Source organism: Peromyscus eremicus, chromosome 16_21, assembly GCF_949786415.1.
Source record: "Peromyscus eremicus chromosome 16_21, PerEre_H2_v1, whole genome shotgun sequence".
In the NCBI taxonomy this organism is placed as follows: domain Eukaryota; kingdom Metazoa; phylum Chordata; class Mammalia; order Rodentia; family Cricetidae; genus Peromyscus; species Peromyscus eremicus.
Window position 1 is genome coordinate 4,504,799 of NC_081432.1, and position 17,207 is coordinate 4,522,005.

A 17,207-nucleotide genomic window follows, 5' to 3' on the forward strand; every position below is an offset into this window, starting at 1 on the left:
TTAAATTATTCCATTTTTCTTTAACTATGTTTTGCCTCTGGGCTTTTTACCTTTCAATACTCTATATATTTTTCTTTCCTTCTTATTCTGTGGCTGGCTGTGTGGCTGAGTGGCTGACCCCTGGTGTTCTTCTCTCCTTTTCTCCTCCCCCTTCTTTGAGCTGGGATCACTCCTGTTTATTCTCTCTGCCTTTGCCTGGCAGCCCCTCCTATCCCTCTCCTGCCTAGCTGTTGGCCATGTAGATCTTCATTAGACCAGTCAAGTGTTTTAAACAGGCAAAGTGACACAGCTTTACAGAGTTAAACAACTGCAACATAAGAGAATGTAACACATCTTTGCATCATTAAACAAATATTCCACAGCATAAACAAATGTAGCACATCATTAAACTAATATTCCACATTTCCCCCTTTTTGTCTAAACAAAAATGAAAAGTTTTAACTTTAACATAGTAGAAAACTATATACAACAAAAACAGTTATCAAGAATAACATTTACAATATCCATTTGTATTTGTGAAAGTCAGAAAATACTTCATTGTCTATCTTATCATAGTGATTCCAAAGTTCTATACCTAATTTACTTTCTATCATAACTAGGGAAAACTACAACTATAACTATTTAGTCTTTAACTCCATCAAAGACTCCAGAAGGATGTAACAGAGACATTTGGCTATCTGGACAGTCACCCAAAGTTCCTCTGCACCATTGAGGCATCCATTTTTGGCCTGCAATGACTGCAAGGACTGTCCTGCCTTGTTTTGGCGAAGTTCAGCAGTCACTTTCCTCTCTGTCCTGCAGAATATCTGGCAGACTCTTCTGTGAAGCAGGAATCTCAAAGGACTGTCCTGCCTTGTCTTCTTGTCTTAGCAAAGTTCAGAGTCTTTTTCCTGTGTGTCCTGCATGTCCAGTCTGTACAGCAGTCAAGGCAAGAACAGTTTCTTTCCCAAATGGCTGGCCTTGCCACATTGAAAGCAAACTCCATATGGAGGTTTTTTTTTTTATGCCCATCATCTTTTTATGAAGTCAGTTGGTGCTGCCAGGAGCAGATGTGTCTCATTGTTATGAAAAACCTTAGGTTATTAAACATCTTAAACGCCATATTATGTAGGTAGGTCTTTGAAGTGTTTGAAAATCACCTGTCTAAAATATGCCTGTTTAACCTTGAAAACATACCTAATGTGACTACAAGATTGATTATTGTAGATTAACTACTAACCTCATTTCTTAATTATACATTGCATTTTTAAATGAGCAGCATAAGCACAATACCCCAAACAAGAGTAGAAACATATAACAGTAAAACAAAAATAACTGTAAATTTATATCAATATATTAAAATCCATGCCAGTGCAAAATGTCTGAGATTAATAGTTGTCTTTTTATCCTATATTCTTATATTCCCCTAAATGATAAGCAACATCTATAACCCACCAAATAACCTCTTGAGAATGTGGGTGTCGTTCTCTAGACTGCTTCCTGTTGTCTGTGGGTGAAGGCATCTTTAGGGGTCCCTAAGGAAATTGAGATAATGGCCACATCCTGGAAAGACCAGCTGCAACCTTTGTTGATATATATCACCTGTCAAGATTCAGGAGGTCTTCCCCATCAAACCTGATCCATACCAATCTGGAAGGAATCTCCAGCCTCTTGTTTCCTGTGGAAACAAAGGCAAACAAAACCTCTTCTCAAAGCAATGCATTTTTTTAGCGATTTTAAAGTTAAGGCATTCTTAAAATAGCTAGGCTGGTTTATTTCAGCAGTCCCTCTTTCAATCTCATGTCTCTCAGCAGCTGTCATTTGCTTATCAGCAGTCAAAAAATTCAGAATCCAGACTCACTGTGTATTTCCCATCTCTATGTGGAATCAACCATTCACTGAGCTCTTAGCTTTCCAGGAGCTCACGCTGATATTTGTGGCTATTACAGGCCACTCAGGATGCCGTTTCTAACCGCGCAGAGGAGACAGCCGTCAAGTCATATAGCACCTTGTCTCAGGAAGGTTTGCTTTTCTCGGAGTGTGTGTGGCTTTCATCAAATCATTTAAAGTAGGCTCCGGGTCCAAAGAGAAGCCCTGCCTCATGCATACTCCTTTAATCCCAGCACTCAGGAAGCAGAGGCGGGCAGATCTCTGTGAGTTCAAGGACAGCCTTTTCTACATAGTGAGTTCAGAGGCAGGTAAATTTCTGTGAGTTTGAGGACAGTCTGGTCTTCAAAGCAAGTTCCAGGACAGCAAAGCTACACAAAGAAACCCTGCCTCAAAAAAATAAAAAACAAGAAAGCAAAAAAATCAACCATAATTTAAAGTATTACTTTTAATTTTCAGTTATACATTGCTGCATTTCAGGTGAAGTTCTCATTCACATGGTTGAGATACTGGAGTCTTACAAAGGACATGGGAATTACGTATTTAAAGTAGTATCTTTTCTTGGGGAATTGGACCCAGGGCTGCATGCATGCTAAGCTGGAGTTCTACCACTGTGCTGCACTCTTCTATATTGAATCAGAGAAAATCAGTCGTTGTCCTTATCAAAGTGACCATGTTCCCTGTGGGTTAGTGTTCATTACAGTTCATATTGCTGAGGAGTCTTTGCTCAGCCAGAGTGTCTAGAACCCAGGGCTCTGCCCCCTTTTACTAACGATCTTGCTCTGTCCTCTTCTCCAGGGAATGTGGAGAAAGCAGTAAGTGAACTGATCATTGATTTTGATACACATGCTGAGGAGGAGGGTCCCTACGAGGCGCTCTACAATGCTGTGTCCTGCCAGTCCTTGGACAGCACGGCCAGTGGGCGATCATCTGACCGAGATTCCGTGAACAAGGAGGCCGAGGCCACTGGAGCAAGACCTGCTGGAGTGAGGCCTGTACGTGGCCAGGGCTGAGCCTCCTGGGGGATGTGGTGGCCGCTGTGGGATGCTGGCCGGAGGAGGTCTGCCGCCGCTCGTGTTTCAGAGGCCTGAGCCCCCGCTGTTCTTGGGGCCTCTGTCTTGTCTCTCCTGTTCCGTGTAGTAAAACTTCAGGTCACACTGAGGCAGAGCTTTGTTTCTTCAAGCTCAGCTCAGCCTGTTTGCGTCTCTCCATCCTCTGTGGCCTTAGCACAGAGTCTCTGTTCTGGTGTAGCCTTGAGAGCAGGGCCACCCAGTGACAGGAGTTGCTGGCTGTTCCCAGTCCTGCTTGCCTCACCAGCCATGCGGATGGGTGTCCTGCCCTGGGGTGAGGGCACCACAAGACCGGGTCAGACTGTGTGTGCACTTATTAGACATCACGTCTGTCGGTTGGTTCTTTATTAGCCCCGTTCCACACGAGCAGCACTGTTTCTCCTTGGTCTGTGCCTCTGTCTTGGCACTGCTTTGTTCCTGGGCCTCCAGACACCTACTCCCCCTTCTCCTCCAGAGTCAGTATGCCTTGTCTGCAGCCCTGTCCCCGCTTTCTTTCCATTTCCACACGTTGTCGTGACTTTTCATACCCTGGTGGTTGTCTGACGTGGCTGTCTAACCACCTTGAGACAGATAGGGGGCATGTGTGGGTTTTTCCTGTTGGCCTTCCCTTCTGGCCCAGTTCTGGCAGGGGAGAGGGTTGTCCTTGACCTTTCTAACTGGCCTGGGAAAGGCCTAGAACTTCAGGGAGTGTTCTTCGTTGGTGGTCTCCTTGCCCTGCCCTGATGCAATAGCAGTGTTTGAGTGTGAGTTCCAGTGAGCCCTCTAGTGTGGCAGCCTAGCAGAGGAGGTGTGAGCAAGAGCTGCAAGCACACTCTGAGTGGTGAAAGGGGAGCCTTTGCATGGTGTTTCTCTTCCCTATTGGTATCTAACCCGTGTGTGAAGGCTTTGCTTAAAGTGGGGCTTACAGGTGTCTCCCAGTAGGGGGCGCTAGTGCCTTTGCTAGAAGCCACACAGTTCCAAAGAGAGCGGCCAGCCTCTGCTGGTTGTGCTAAAAAAAAAAAAAAAAAAAGCCGGAGCATCTTGGCATGCGCTTGTGTTGTGGCCATTCTTGTTCTCGTTTTCTGGCCTCACAGAAGGATTGAGTGATGGAGGCTGGTGTGCAGTAGAGAAGCATGTTTGAACAGAAAGGTCTTGGGTGCCAAAATCCAAAACAGCATCTTTGCAGATTTCTCTGGAAATCTCTACCATTCGGCATTCCAAGTTCCGCCTACTTTAGCAACAAAGAGCTGACCAGCAAGCCTGGGGCTGAGCTTGGGGCCAGCCAAGCTGACCCTCCCCTGAGTAGGGGCCCCAGCCCTGCAGAAAACAGTGGGAAAGGTGCAGGTGCAATGGTTCCCCAGGCTTCGGCTTTGCCACACCAGGGTCATACATGTTCCTGAAGTTGCCCACACTTCATTCACCTGCCCAATGTCCCCTTCAGTGAGTTCCTTACTGTGGGAGAGGGTTGGAAAACCACAGCCCGCTGACAGGAGCCCGTGTGTTTGAATGAGGTTGTTTTGGAATCTAGTCATGCGCACCATCTGCCTGGCGTCTGTGACAGAACTGACTGTGAAGCCTGGTATATTTGCTTTAGGTCCTTTCAGAGCAAGCTTGCCAGCCCCGCCCCAGGGAGCCTGGTGCTCATGCTCCTGTCCAGATGAACAGGAGGGACACATGTCCTGTATTTGTCATTGAAGGGGGTGACTAAAACCAAGAGATGTGGGGCTGAGTGTGGTGGCACATGCTGCTAATCCCAGCACCCAGAGGCAGAGGCAGGAGGATTTCTGTGCAGCCAATGTGGTCTGCCTAGCAAGTCCTGTGACAGCCAGGGCTACATGGTGAGACCCTATCTCAAAAAAACAAAAACAAAATAACCCCCAAACCAAGAGCTCTTTTGTTTTGAGTTGAGGATGACTCGCTTAAACTACAGATGCTAAGAGATTGGTGTGGAACTTTTCCTGATGAGTAGGGATGACCAGCAGCACAGCGTTGGAGTTTGAGCAAGGACGAATGTTCCATCTTTGGTTGCTTTTCCTGTTGCTTCCCCGAGAGTCTTGGCTTTAGAAGAGCTCCAGAGCTGGGTCTTTTAATCTCACGTTTCTTCTTTTCAGTGTAGATTGAAAGTTGAGCCTCTGCCTTTGCTGTCAGGATTTTGTGTCTGTCATGTGGAGTATTTGTGCCAGCGAGGCAGTTGTGAGCTCTCTGTGCTGTTCTCCTGGTGGCCCGGAAGGAGGTGTTTATGATCTTTGCTGCAGACATCAGATAGCACAGCTGATTGGATTGTGTCTGGGTGTGGGGTCCTTCATCTGCTCAGAGACTGGACCATAACTTTAGGTTCCTGGGGGAATTCTTTACGTAGTTCTTTTTATTTCCAAGAACTAAAATAAGGGTAAACCGAAAGTTAAATATTGAAAAGGAGAGATGGTAGAATATTTGTTTTTCTTCTGCAGAGGGAACGCCCACCGCCTCCAGCAAAGCCGCCACCTGATGAAGAGGAGGAAGAACGCGTTGATAAGAAGTATTTGCCCTTGACAGCCTCTGAGGTAGAGGGTTGGGGTCACCCCTTCACTGACATAGCATTTGTTAAATGGTAGATGTGTGAGTTCAAAAGGAGGCTTTTAGGATTTTTTTTTTTTGCATGTGCATGTATGTTATGCACCACATGCCTGCCTGGTGCCCGTGGAGGTAGGATGAGGGTATCAGATCCCCTGGAACTGGAGTTAGGTGTTGTGAGCCACTGTGTCGGTGCTGGGATGAGTCCGGGTCCTCTGAAAGAGCAGCCGGTACTCTTAACTGCTGAGCCGTCTCTCCAGCCCCTGGGCATTGAACCCAGAGCCTTGTGTGTGCCAAGCAAGCACTCCATCACTAAGCCTTTTCCCCAGCCTGTATTCTTTTGTGAGGAAGGATTGTTGCATTTGTGTGTGAGTATGAGGCATACACATGAGTTGTCTTGATACAAGGTTCCGAGAACCCTCGTCCTTGCCATTGTATGAATAGTACAGTGTTACCAAGTTTTGGTGGTTGGGCCCCAGAGGGCTCCTTTCTGTTTTAACCCTTCCACTGCTTCCTGTAAAGACTGTATCCAAACTTGAATCAGGTTAGAGGTGACAATTGGAAAAGATAGACTTTGCTCTGGTTACTTTTCCTACATGATATTTTATTTTCAAGTTTATTAAATAATCAAGTTTATAAAAATTAAATAAAAGATAAAGGAGGTATTGGGAAGGAAAGAGGTGGTTATTTGAAACAGTCTACTTTTTTTTTTTTTTTTCCAAGACACAGTCTCACTAAGTAGCTCTGTATGTCTTGGAACTCACTGTGTAGACCAGGCTGGCTTCGAACTCACAGAAAGCCACCTGCCTCTGTCTCCTGGGTGCTGGGACTAAAGGCCTGTGCCACTATGTTCAGCTACAGTTTTCCTTTTTTTCTTTTTCTTTTCTTTTTGTCTTTCAAGACAGGGTTTCTCTGTGTAGACCTGCCTGTCCTGGAAATCACTCTGTAGACCAGGCTGGCCTCGAACTCGGAGATCCGCCTGCCTCTGTCTCCCGAGTGCTAGGATTAAAGGTGTGCGCCACCACTGCCCGGCCTACAGTCTACCTTTTAAAAAAATGTTTTTATGGCCAGGCTATTAGACAGAGAAACCCTATCTTGGAAAACAAAACAAAACAAAAAAGACTTTATTATGTTACAGTGTGTGTGTGTGTGTGTGTGTGTGTGTGTGTGTGTGTGTGTGTGTATGTGTGTGTGTGTTCAGAGGACAGAGTTATTTCCTTCTGTCCTGTAGTTCAGGAAATTGAACACAGGTTGTCAGGTGTAGAGACAACACCTTTGTCTGCTGGGCCATCCTGCTTGGTGGGACGTCAGTGTGTGAGGTTCATCCTTTGGAAATGTTTCCTAATAGCCTGGAATTCTAAACCAGTTGAACCAACACAGTTGGTTTTTGGGACCATGACAACGAGAGCCCCGAACTTGCCTGTTTGCTGTTGTTATGGGTGCATAAATACAGAGGAGTCACGACCTGAGTCATGGGTCTCTTGATGATCCAGACAGGGTCTTTATTATTTTATTTTATGTGTATGGGTAGTCTGTCTGTCTGTGACTCAAAACTGTGCCTGGGATCCTGAGAGGCTGAAGAGGGCATCAGATCCCCTGGAACTGGAGTTTCAGGTGCTTGTGAGCTGCCCAATGTGGGTCCTGGGACCTACATTCTGGTCTTTTGCAGGAGCAGCAAGAACTCCAACCCCACCATCTTAGTTTCCAACTCTCTCAAAGCTTTAAAACTAAACCTCACATTGAGACAGTGATGTCAATAAACTTTCTGCCAATTTATTTTGTTTATAGTACTTGGAGGACTGAACTCAGCAGTCTCTGGTGCTAAGGAAGGCTTTGTGACCAAGCCAAATCTGAGGACTGTGTACATGTCAATCATGTGACCCAGGATTTGACTGTAGAAGAGCTTATTCAGGCAATGACCTCATCATGATGCCAGACATGAGACATCACGAATGTGCTCGTGCACACACCCACACACACCCACACAGGAAAAGTTTTTACTCCTCCTGATGGGGTACCAGCTGCCATGGGCTGGCCCTGGTCTCCTCTGTGATGAGGCTTCTCAGCCACCCACACCCCATGGATTCTCCAAGCCACAGCTGGGTGATGGCTGGCTGCTTGCAACCCTTCTGTGCCCAAGCATTGCTGCTCTCCACAGAGATTCTTTAGCTTTGAGTCATTGCCAGCCCTGGAGGAAAAGGGAAAGAAGATTAAGAAATAATCTAGTAAAAAACAGAATCCTTTCTTTTGACAACCAGTTCTTGCCATGGTCACTGTAACACAGGGCCACTTCTGTGGGAGCAAGGATGTCTGGAAGAAAAGTTTCTTGTTGACTGTGAAGGTTTAATCCCTTAGTTTGGTCATGGCCAGAACAAGAGGAAAGGAACACCCCAGTGTATTGTCTGGGCCCAAGCAGGGGCTCTCATTAGCAATTGAAGAAGGGAAGGCGCCCATTGGCTGGAGGAAAGTGAGGCCAATCTGATCAGAACCTGAGGAACTGCATTTAATGACAGTAGCTCTGCTGTGACCTTTGCATTAACCTTGGACGGGTCCCTGGCCCTTTCTGAGTTTACAGATAAACTGGCCAGAATCAGGTCCCCTGGTTGTGACTGGTGTCCCAGCTGTGGTGGGGGATGCTTTCTGCTCACATTTGCCCTGCCTGGTGGACTCATTTGCCACTGAAATCTTCTGTCCTGCCCTGTTTGTAGGCTTGGCATCCTGGCTGTCAGCTACTTTTCAGGGAAGCATGCCTGGGTCTGGGTGAGAACTCTTGCTGAGGCAGTAATACTGGGAATCAGATTTCCAGGGCTCTGCCTGAGGGTCATATGGGTGAAAACCTGCAGAACACAAATTCCTGTCAGTGAAGCCTGTGGTGTTAAGTTGACACGGTGTGAACTACTTAATGGTCCCTCTTTGTCCCCTTAATTGTGTTCCTGTGAAAACAGACCAGTAAAGGATGCCCAGGGTTTCCAGAGTAAAGGTGTTCCAGGTGGCGTACTGCTGTGCTCAGCAGTTTTAGAGTGAGACCATTGTTCTGCCATCAGAGAGGCAGCCTTGTTAATAAGACTGGGAGTGCTGTCCTCTCTTCAGGAGGACTTGTAAGCCCTGCTGCTTACAGTGAGCTGTCCCCACAGAGGCGGACTCTGGTGAATCTCTAACCTGGTGCTTTTCCAGTGAGTGGTAGGAGGTGTCTGTATGTGTAAAGGAGCTTCCCTCGTAGGATCTACTGTTCTGTTAGGTATGAGTGGGAATCCCAGCTACCCCCACTTCACTCCCAGGCTGTCCTTACCACTTCAAACAGCTCTGGAAGTTTTGTGCTCTGGCTTGATTGCAGTAGCTGGTATGTGATTATTCTTAACTTGCCTTTAAAACACATCCGCATCAGGGCAGATGAGTAGAATTATCAGGGCAGGAGTCTCCACAACCTTTCCGTGTGTCTCCAGCACTGTGGTTTTACCATCTTGGCTCTAATGCCAGGACTAGCTGAGGAGCCCCTGATGCTCACCTAACTGGAGCTGGTGTATTTGCTGTATGGGAGGTGCTTACCTGCTTGAATCAAGACCTTCTCAGTGGACAAAGCTGCTGTTCTCCCACAGAAACTCACATTGCTAGTTGCTGACTCTCAAGACTGTTGGAGGCATCTGAAGTCACGTTATAATTCAGTAGAAAGCTAGCTTTCAGGAGATCTGTTCCCACAGCTCTTGGGATCTGTGAAGAGGATAGTTACAAGCTGGCTGTGGTGGTTCATGCCTTTAATCCTAGTCCTGGGGAGGCAGAGGCAGAAAGATCTGCCTGTTGAGGGTCAGCCCAGTCTACACAGCAAGTTCCAGGCTAGCCAGGGCTACAACAGCAGAGGAGAGGGAAGAGGAGGACAAGGACAGGCCATTTAAGTGGCAAGAGTATTTTGTTTTCTTTTGAGGTGGATACTAGCCTTTGGGTAGAATATGTGCATGTCAGAGAAGAAGCATGGAGAAAGATGGCAATAACTGTGCAGCTTAGGTAACAAGTAGAAAAGTATTCTCATAGAAACACTGTGGGGAGAGAGGGGAGAGAAGAAAGGCTTGGATTTTACCATTTTATGGAGGATAAAATGGAGCCAAAAACAAAAAAGAAATGGTTTAGTCACAATGTGGAGATTTCATATACAGGAATTGTTTTTGGTTTTTCTGTTGCTGAGTCTGGGTTTATCAAGAAAAGAGGTTTATTTGACTCACAGGTGGGATGCCAAAAGTCCCGTGAAGCTGCTCCATCTGTTCATTAGCTTCTGGTTAGAGCAGTTTCAGCTGCGTCACAGCAGGGCCGAGCACGGGGATGCCGGGGTCACGTGATAATACCCCTTTGCTGCAGTACCAAATAAGCTACAACCCCACTCAGGAGTGGGTTTGTTAGGAGAGGAGTCTTGAAGACCACCGACCCACCATGCCCCATCTCTGGCCCACTGCACTGGACATCGAGCTTCTGGCATGGAAACCTTGGGGAGTGAGCCAGAACGCATGGAGGACTAGAAAAGCACCTGAGTCCACAGGGTGCCCGACTCTTTCCCTGCCTTGGCCTGCCCTGCAAGGTAGCGGGAACGGGAGCTTTGTTACAGACCTCCCGTCTCTGTGCCCAACGGATTCTGGGTGTTTCTGTCTCCTAGGGCCTGGCTTTGAGACCCCGGATTCAGAGCAGTGTCCCCCGGGAGGAGGACGAGCACCCGTATGAGCTGCTGCTCACGGCAGAGACCAAGAAGCTGGGGGCCCCCGACGGAAGGACTAAAGGTACTCCCTGCTTCACTCCAGGCCACAGGAAAGCATGGCGGGAGGGCGGGTGCTGAGGATGTGGGTCATGTAGCTAAGGTTAAGTCTGGAGCCTCGTGCTTGCTCTTGTCCAGTACTTGGACTCCATGCCCTTGGGTGGGTGGGGACACAGCACTCCCACCTGTGCAGCCAGGGCAGGGCAGGGCACCCAGGTGACAGCTGTGGGAGAGGGACAGCAAACACCACCATGGAGACTGGGTGGAGTCTAGCAAGCTAGGTTGTTCAGGCCCATGCTGATGGCAGGGTGGACTCTGTGGTTCCTGACCTCAGGGCAGTGTGCTCCTTGTCAGGGTCGTGACGGGCTATCACCTGTAACAACAGTGCTTTGTCACTGTGGCTCGCTTGTATTGCTTCAGCAAAGTCCATTCCAGACATAAGTCCCAGCCCTGCAGAGAGGAGGGTGCACGGGCACCGGGCTGACTGAAGGGCGGTGTCTGGAGGGAACCTGCCTGTCCCTGCTCCCCACACGTAGAGCTATGAGGTTCTTCGCCACGCATGCCCACTGTCTCCAGTTGGTTCTGTCACTCACACCTTGGTCGGGTACCCCAGCACACTGCCTCTCATCCTGTTCAGAGGCCTCCCCTGGGCGTGTAGGAACGTTCTTCCTATTCATAGTAGCTGTTTGTGTCCTGTAGTTTCCATTGGGAACTTCTCGAAAAGGTTGTACTTTAGATGCAATGAGATCCATCTGTGTTTGTGCACAGTCTGTGAGTAACTGCCAGCCAGGACCAAAATAGGGGCCAGTCTGAGCACAACAGAGAGTTTCCCTCTGTCCCTCTGCCTCGGAGACAGGGCCTCTGATGTCTGTCCCAGTGATCTGCCCTTTCAGAACGGGACGTGAATGGAGTCATTCAGCGTGCACCTCTTGTACAGTGCATCTGAGAACCATCTGTGCTGGTCTTCAGTCATTTGTTCCTTTTCATTGCTGGTGATGTTCCTTATAGAGGTGTGCCAGTTTATCCTTTCCCACCCAGGGACAGAGAGTCATTTTCAGTTTTCCACAGTTGCAGGTACAACTACTCTGTTTCCATTTTTCATGCAGGCAGAGGTTCTCATTCACTGGGAAGCTCTGGTGCCTTGGCTGTATGAGTTTGCCCGTCCTGTGGGTACATCCTTAATTTAGAGCAGGCACAGTTCTGGTGCCTTCTCTAGAGTCTGAAATGACATGAGCCATGCATAGCCATTCACAAACTGTAATCCCAGTGCTCTGGAGACTGAGGCAGGGGATTACTATGAACTCCAGAGTTCGAGTCTGGGTGGAGCTCTAGTGTGAGCCCCTTTCTAAAAAAAAAAAAAAAATCAATCCTGGAAATTAACTTTGGCCGAATAGGCCTGTACTCTCAGGTTGCATTTGAAGCTGGTGCTCCGTGAAGGAAGAGGGTGATTCTTTGAGAAGCTTCATGTGGGATGACTGCACACAGCTAGCTCAGCCTTTCAAGTGAGCGGGAAGGAACGAAGGCCTTCTGAGTGGGCCTGTCTCCTGCTGTCTCCTGGCTGCTGGGTGTCCTTGATAGGGATTTTCTGTCCTGAGGTCAGGAGTTCTCCCAGTTTCTGGAAGCTTCGAAAGAAGACTTCTAATCTCATGCCTGCCCCTCTGTTCCTTGCTGCTCTGCCCTGTTTGGCTGTTGAGAGTGAGTGCTGTGTGCAGCCTGTTTAATTGAACCATAGTGTGTGTGTGGCACTCTGCCTGCAGGCTCGCCCTTTGGTGTGGCTCACTGGAGCTTTCAGACAGGGGTGAGGCATTAATTGTGAAACGGACTTACTGGTCTCTCAGAAGCCCTGACTGTGGTGTCAGCAAGCAGAAACCTCTGGCCCAGAAGGGAAGCAATCAGCAGCCTATGGTGCTTAGTTCAAACGAGTCCTCTCTCCTTTCCCATTAATGTCATTTTCGTATGCAGCTTTTATGAACTAATTGATCTGTTTTCCAAAGGTTATGTTTATGTTAATGTTAATGAGACAGAACTTGGCCTACCTTAGTCTGTAGTGTGGGGTGGAACAGGAGATACTTTTGAATTGCCTTGTTAATGATACTGGTATATACTCACCAAGAAGAAAAAGAAGCAAGCATTACAAAAATACATAGAGATGGCATGCTGAGGCCAGCTCTTTGTTCTCAGAGTTGTGGAGGCATGACCGCCTCAGGCCATTGCTGTCTTCATGCAGGGGTGGCTGGCTGTGAGGTAGCCAACTCACATTTAACCCGGAATGGAGTCACATGTGACTTTGAGAATTTGCTTTTGTACCTGTCTGTAGATCATGGATCCAGTTCTGTCTTGGTTCTTAAGTGCTGGGCTCTTCTTTCTTCATCGCTGGTAAACAGTCCCTCTCAGTTTTTATTTCCAGTTGGTGGATGTGCGTGTCTCAGGGCTCTTCTGTTGTGAGTTGTGTTGCTGCAGGCATGCTGTGTACACACTAGCAGAAGGAAGTGAGGAGACCACCCCACCCACCAACCCAACCCCAGGCAGACTGCGCCCGCCCCACCGTGCACTGTCACTGTCGTGGGGACACTGCGAGGCAGTGGGGAAGGAGAGACGGCTCCTGGCTAAGACATTTTGCTGCTCTGGCAGCGGACCCAGGTTTGCCCCCTGGAACCCACATCAGGCTGCTCACAACCGCCTTATCCAGTTCCAGGGATCTTCTGGCCTTTTTGGGCTCCTGCATACATATGGCATACACTCATAAAGATATATATATCTATATAAATTAAAAGACAGTTCTTCAAGAAAAAAATAAAATTAGCAGTGGGAGCTGGGTCAGTCAGCACATGCCTTGCAAGCCCAAGGCCAAACATGGGACATGAACATGAATTTTTTCCTTTCTTTGTTCTTTGGTTTTGTTTTATTTTTTTGAGACAGGGTTTCTCTGTGTAGCCCTGGCTGTCCTGGAACAGCGCCTGGCTGATAACATGAATCTCTATTCCCAGTGCCAGGGAGATAGAAACAGGAGAGCCCTCCAGCCGGTCTTGGTGAACCCCCAGGTTCAGTGAGACACCCACTCTCCCAGGATGGGGAATGCACCTTAGGAATAGCACTGAGGTTGACTGGTGATCTATTCGTGTGCACACACATACATCAGTGTGAAAAGGCACATGGACACATATACCTGAAAAAGCAAAATTGGCAAATGCTTTAACGTCTGAAGATCTACATTCTTGTGTATTTAGTTCCTAAGTTGCCTATGTTTTTGTTTTTCAGTTTTCTTCTTTACATTAAAATTAATGGTGTCTGGGTGAGGTGGTACACACTGTAGTCCCATCATTTGGAAGGCAGAGGCAGGAGGGTCTTTTAAGTCCAGGAGTCCTTAGAGCATCCCAGATGTAATGTAGGGACCGCCCCCCATCTCAAAAAAGAAAAGAAAATAGTGGCAGTAGAAATGCTTCTTGTGTTAGGCGGTGGTGGTGCATGCCTTTAATCCCAGCACTCGGGAGGCAGAGGCAGGCAGATCTCTGTGAGTTCGAGGCCAGCCTGGTCTACAGAGCGAGATCCAGGACAGCCAGCACTACACAGAGAAACCCTGTCTCAAAAAACAAAAAACAAAAAAAAAAAAAGAAGAAGAAGAAGAAGAAAAGAAGAAACGCTTCTCGTAAGTCCGAGTGGTGTGGCATGGTGGCCTGAGAGGGGAGGCGTTTGAAGTCACTGAGGCGGCGGTGGAGGGAGCAGCAGCCAGAGTGGGTAGACACGGCACGAACGACACGCACGGCCTCTGGACTTGGTGTGGCCTCCAGCTCTATGCAGCTGTTACACGTCATCTGAAGGAGGCAAACTCAGATGCAAGGAAGCGATAGGCTTAATCACAAGCGGCGTTGGGAGTGATGCAGGAACGGGTAGGTAGCCTGACCTGAAGTGATCATAAAAAGCTGTAAGAAATCTTGTTTGATAAGCAGGGTGCCACCACCCCTAGGGAGCATTCAGAATAGTTGGGGGTGTCTGGAGTTGCAGAGTCAAACACGATGGGAAGCACAGAAATGGCCCCATCACACTGGTCCTGTGTTTGAGACAGTTTGAATCACAAAGGATCCCTACTCGCCTAAAATGGGCCTCAGTCTTGGAGAGCAGGAATGCTGAGCCTGTAGCAGCACAGGAGAGTTTCCACCAGATATGTTGTTCATGCCCACGGAACTGGAAAAACCCAGCCGTGGGAGAAAGTGTTAGCAGATCCTTGAGGCGGAAAACACATGTCCCCCCAAAAGCGCCAGGCCCACATGGCATTTATGATAGTTTTAGGGATAGGGATATCCCTCTGTGGCTCAAATTGTCTCAAACACAGGGCCGGTGTGACTGAGGCATTTCTGTTTGAGCTCTCTGTGCTTCTCTGTCAGTGTTTGACTCTGTGCACTGACATCCCAGGCATGCGACCACTCACAAGTGCAGTGACAGCTTCCCAGGCTTGATAGCACAGAGGAAGGAGCCAGGAGGGCTAACCGAGAGCTGTGAAGTGAGGCTTAGCATGAGCAGGCCGTGGGGCCTGTGCGGCCGGGGGGCCTGTGCGGCCGGGGGGCCTGTGCGGCCGTGGGGCCTGTGCAGCCGTGGGGCCCGTGTGGTGCTGTTCCAGGTGCAGTCAAGTTGATGCTCCTGAGAGCTGTGCACTGGAGTTAGAAGACTGATCACTGAAGGGGAGGGGCCTGTCCCTCAGTCCCTCTGCTCCTGGCCTGTCCCATTCTCACATGGCCTTGCTGCTGCGGGTTAAGTCAGAGTTCAGAAAGAGAAAATAAAGCCAGTGTTCAGTCCCTATCTTTACCTGAAAGTCCAGGCTGGCTTTTCCCGGCAGAAGTGTGCATGACTGAGTGTGTAAACAGGCAGCGTGGCAGAGCCACAGCAGCAGCTGCTCCCCAGCCTCTAACTTAGGCTCCTGACACAGCCAGGCTGGGACCACGTGCCTCCTACTGCTGCTGCCTTGGGGTTAGAACAGTTGACTTTCCCTCTGGGTGAATGAGCCTTGTGAACATGGCGCCTGTATTTCCTTCCACACAATGCTTTGACAGCTGTTTATAGACGTGGACATGTGTGATACATACAGAAAACAGTCGAAAGGGGCAGAATGTGTTAAATTCATATGAAAGAGATTAAAAAAAGAAAAACAGTTTGATGTTCAAAAGGGAGACAAATTATGCCCATGTAAGAAATCAGAGATAGCTTTACAAAGAGAAGGTCTGAGCTAAGCCCCGAAATAGAGGATTCAACTCAGTAGGCAAGACTGGGGAAGGAGCTGACCAGAGGTTCCAGGCAGGGGTGTGGCACACTTAACGGTGGGGGGGAGGGGGGGAGGGGGAGTGTTGCCTGGAGCCCGGCCAGCACTCCAGTTTGGCTGGAACAAAGGGAACTTGTCATAGAGTGTTGGCTCTCAAATGTCAGTCTTTATTCCAGAGACAGAGCAGTACTGTTAGCTTTAGGAGGGGGTGACAGCATAGGAGCTGCCCTTTTAGAAAGATAGAACTTGGGAGTCTCGGCTGGGGAGAGGCTGGAGGCAGGATAGCTTGCAGCCAGGAACCTTCATGAGTCTCTGAGGGTAACTAGAACTGTCCTGGAGGGACGAGAGGAAGCTCTGGGGAGGAGGAAGGGGTGGGATGACAGGAGGGTGTCGCCAAGTGTGGATGAGCAAGGGCTGGGTACTGAGGGAGACTGTGAGGTGCCTAGCCTGGCTGAGAAAGCATTATGTAACCAGTAAACGTGGGAGTCGGAAAGGCTAGGATTGAGGAAAGATGCTAAATCTAGAGTTGTGTGTCCCGGGAGAACATGTGTGTGGATGTGCCGTAACACCCAGACCGTAGATCTGAGGATTAGGAGAGACACTGAGGTTAGAGGGGGAGCTGAGCCAAAGAGGAAAGAATAGGAAGCCTCAGCAAGCTGCATGCCCCCTGCAGAAATGAGCACAGGGCTGGGTGGAAGTTTGTGTTTTCAGGGACCTATTGCTTCCTGTTAGTCACAGTCCTGGTGGCTGTTCACGTTCAAGTCGTTAGCATGGGAAGGAGAAGGCATTTTAAAGAAAGTCCCTAAACATTGAGTGTGGGACTCTGCAGTCGTGTAGTTATGCCCAGGCGCACATTTGAAAAAGAACAGCCTTAAACCTTGATGTGGGAGCGGGCAGGACAAGAGGGTCACAAGTTTCACACCAACCTGGACAGATAGCAGAGTGAAGCTGTCCTAAGCAGCAACTGCAGCCTTTATCCCAGGGGGCTGCAACTGTCTAGAAATTGCAGGTCAAGGAAGCAGAGGAAGATGAGCATGTGGCCACCACCACTAACACAGTGTCCAGGGACTCCGAGCTGGAGGATGAAGACTGGAAAGTGTCAGGTGGTTGGAAGGGTGTTGGTCAGTCCTGACGGGGCAGGTGCTTCTCTGAGACAAATGGGAAGAAATGAAATTCCCTGGATTTTGATATGGTGACAGGATGGAACAGTTATGACGTGTGTTGCAATCCTCTCAGGAGACTGTGTCATGTCCTCCAGAACGTGCTGTGGGTAAGATGATGATTTGAAAGAACAGGAGGGACAGTCGCTGTCATGGGGACAACAGAGTTTTCAGAGAGGAGCAAGAAAGAATGAAGTTGGCCAGGCCAGATGCAGAGGCTTGCATCTGAACTCTTGATCACTTCCTTGTGGTCGGTGACCTTCAGGGTCACTTACCTTCTTGAAACTTCAGCTTCTGTGTAAATAGGACACCAGTTCTTCGTGGTTGGTGGGGATTCTAAAGTGCCAGGAACACAGAGACCAGAGCTTTCTAAAGGGAAGACTCAGGAACCAGCTGGGTGAGCAGAGTTTACCAAGAGAACCTCAGGGAGCAGGCAGGGTAAGCAGGGGGAACCTGGGGGAGCAGGCAGGGTGAGCAGAGGGAGTCTGGGGGAGCAGGCAGGGTGAGCAGAGGGAGTCTGGGGGAGCAGGCAGGGTGAGCAGAGGGATCCTGGGGAAGCAGGCAGGGTGAGCAGAGGGAGTCTGGGGAAGCTG

The 17,207-nt window shown here is 48.8% G+C and overlaps 1 protein-coding gene across 5 annotated transcripts in view; it reads left to right on the top strand.

Annotated features, from left to right (window-relative positions):
* The window catches only part of Anks1a (ankyrin repeat and sterile alpha motif domain containing 1A), a 168,724-nt gene that overhangs the window by 77,013 nt on the left and 74,504 nt on the right, over positions 1–17,207 (top strand). For all 5 annotated transcript variants that reach the window (XM_059282300.1, XM_059282302.1, XM_059282298.1 and 2 more), the window contains 3 exons: positions 2,665–2,861; positions 5,366–5,458; positions 10,108–10,228. In XM_059282300.1, the coding sequence (XP_059138283.1) occupies positions 2,665–2,861; positions 5,366–5,458; positions 10,108–10,228 (411 nt within the window). The remainder of the gene's footprint in view (positions 1–2,664; positions 2,862–5,365; positions 5,459–10,107; positions 10,229–17,207) is intronic.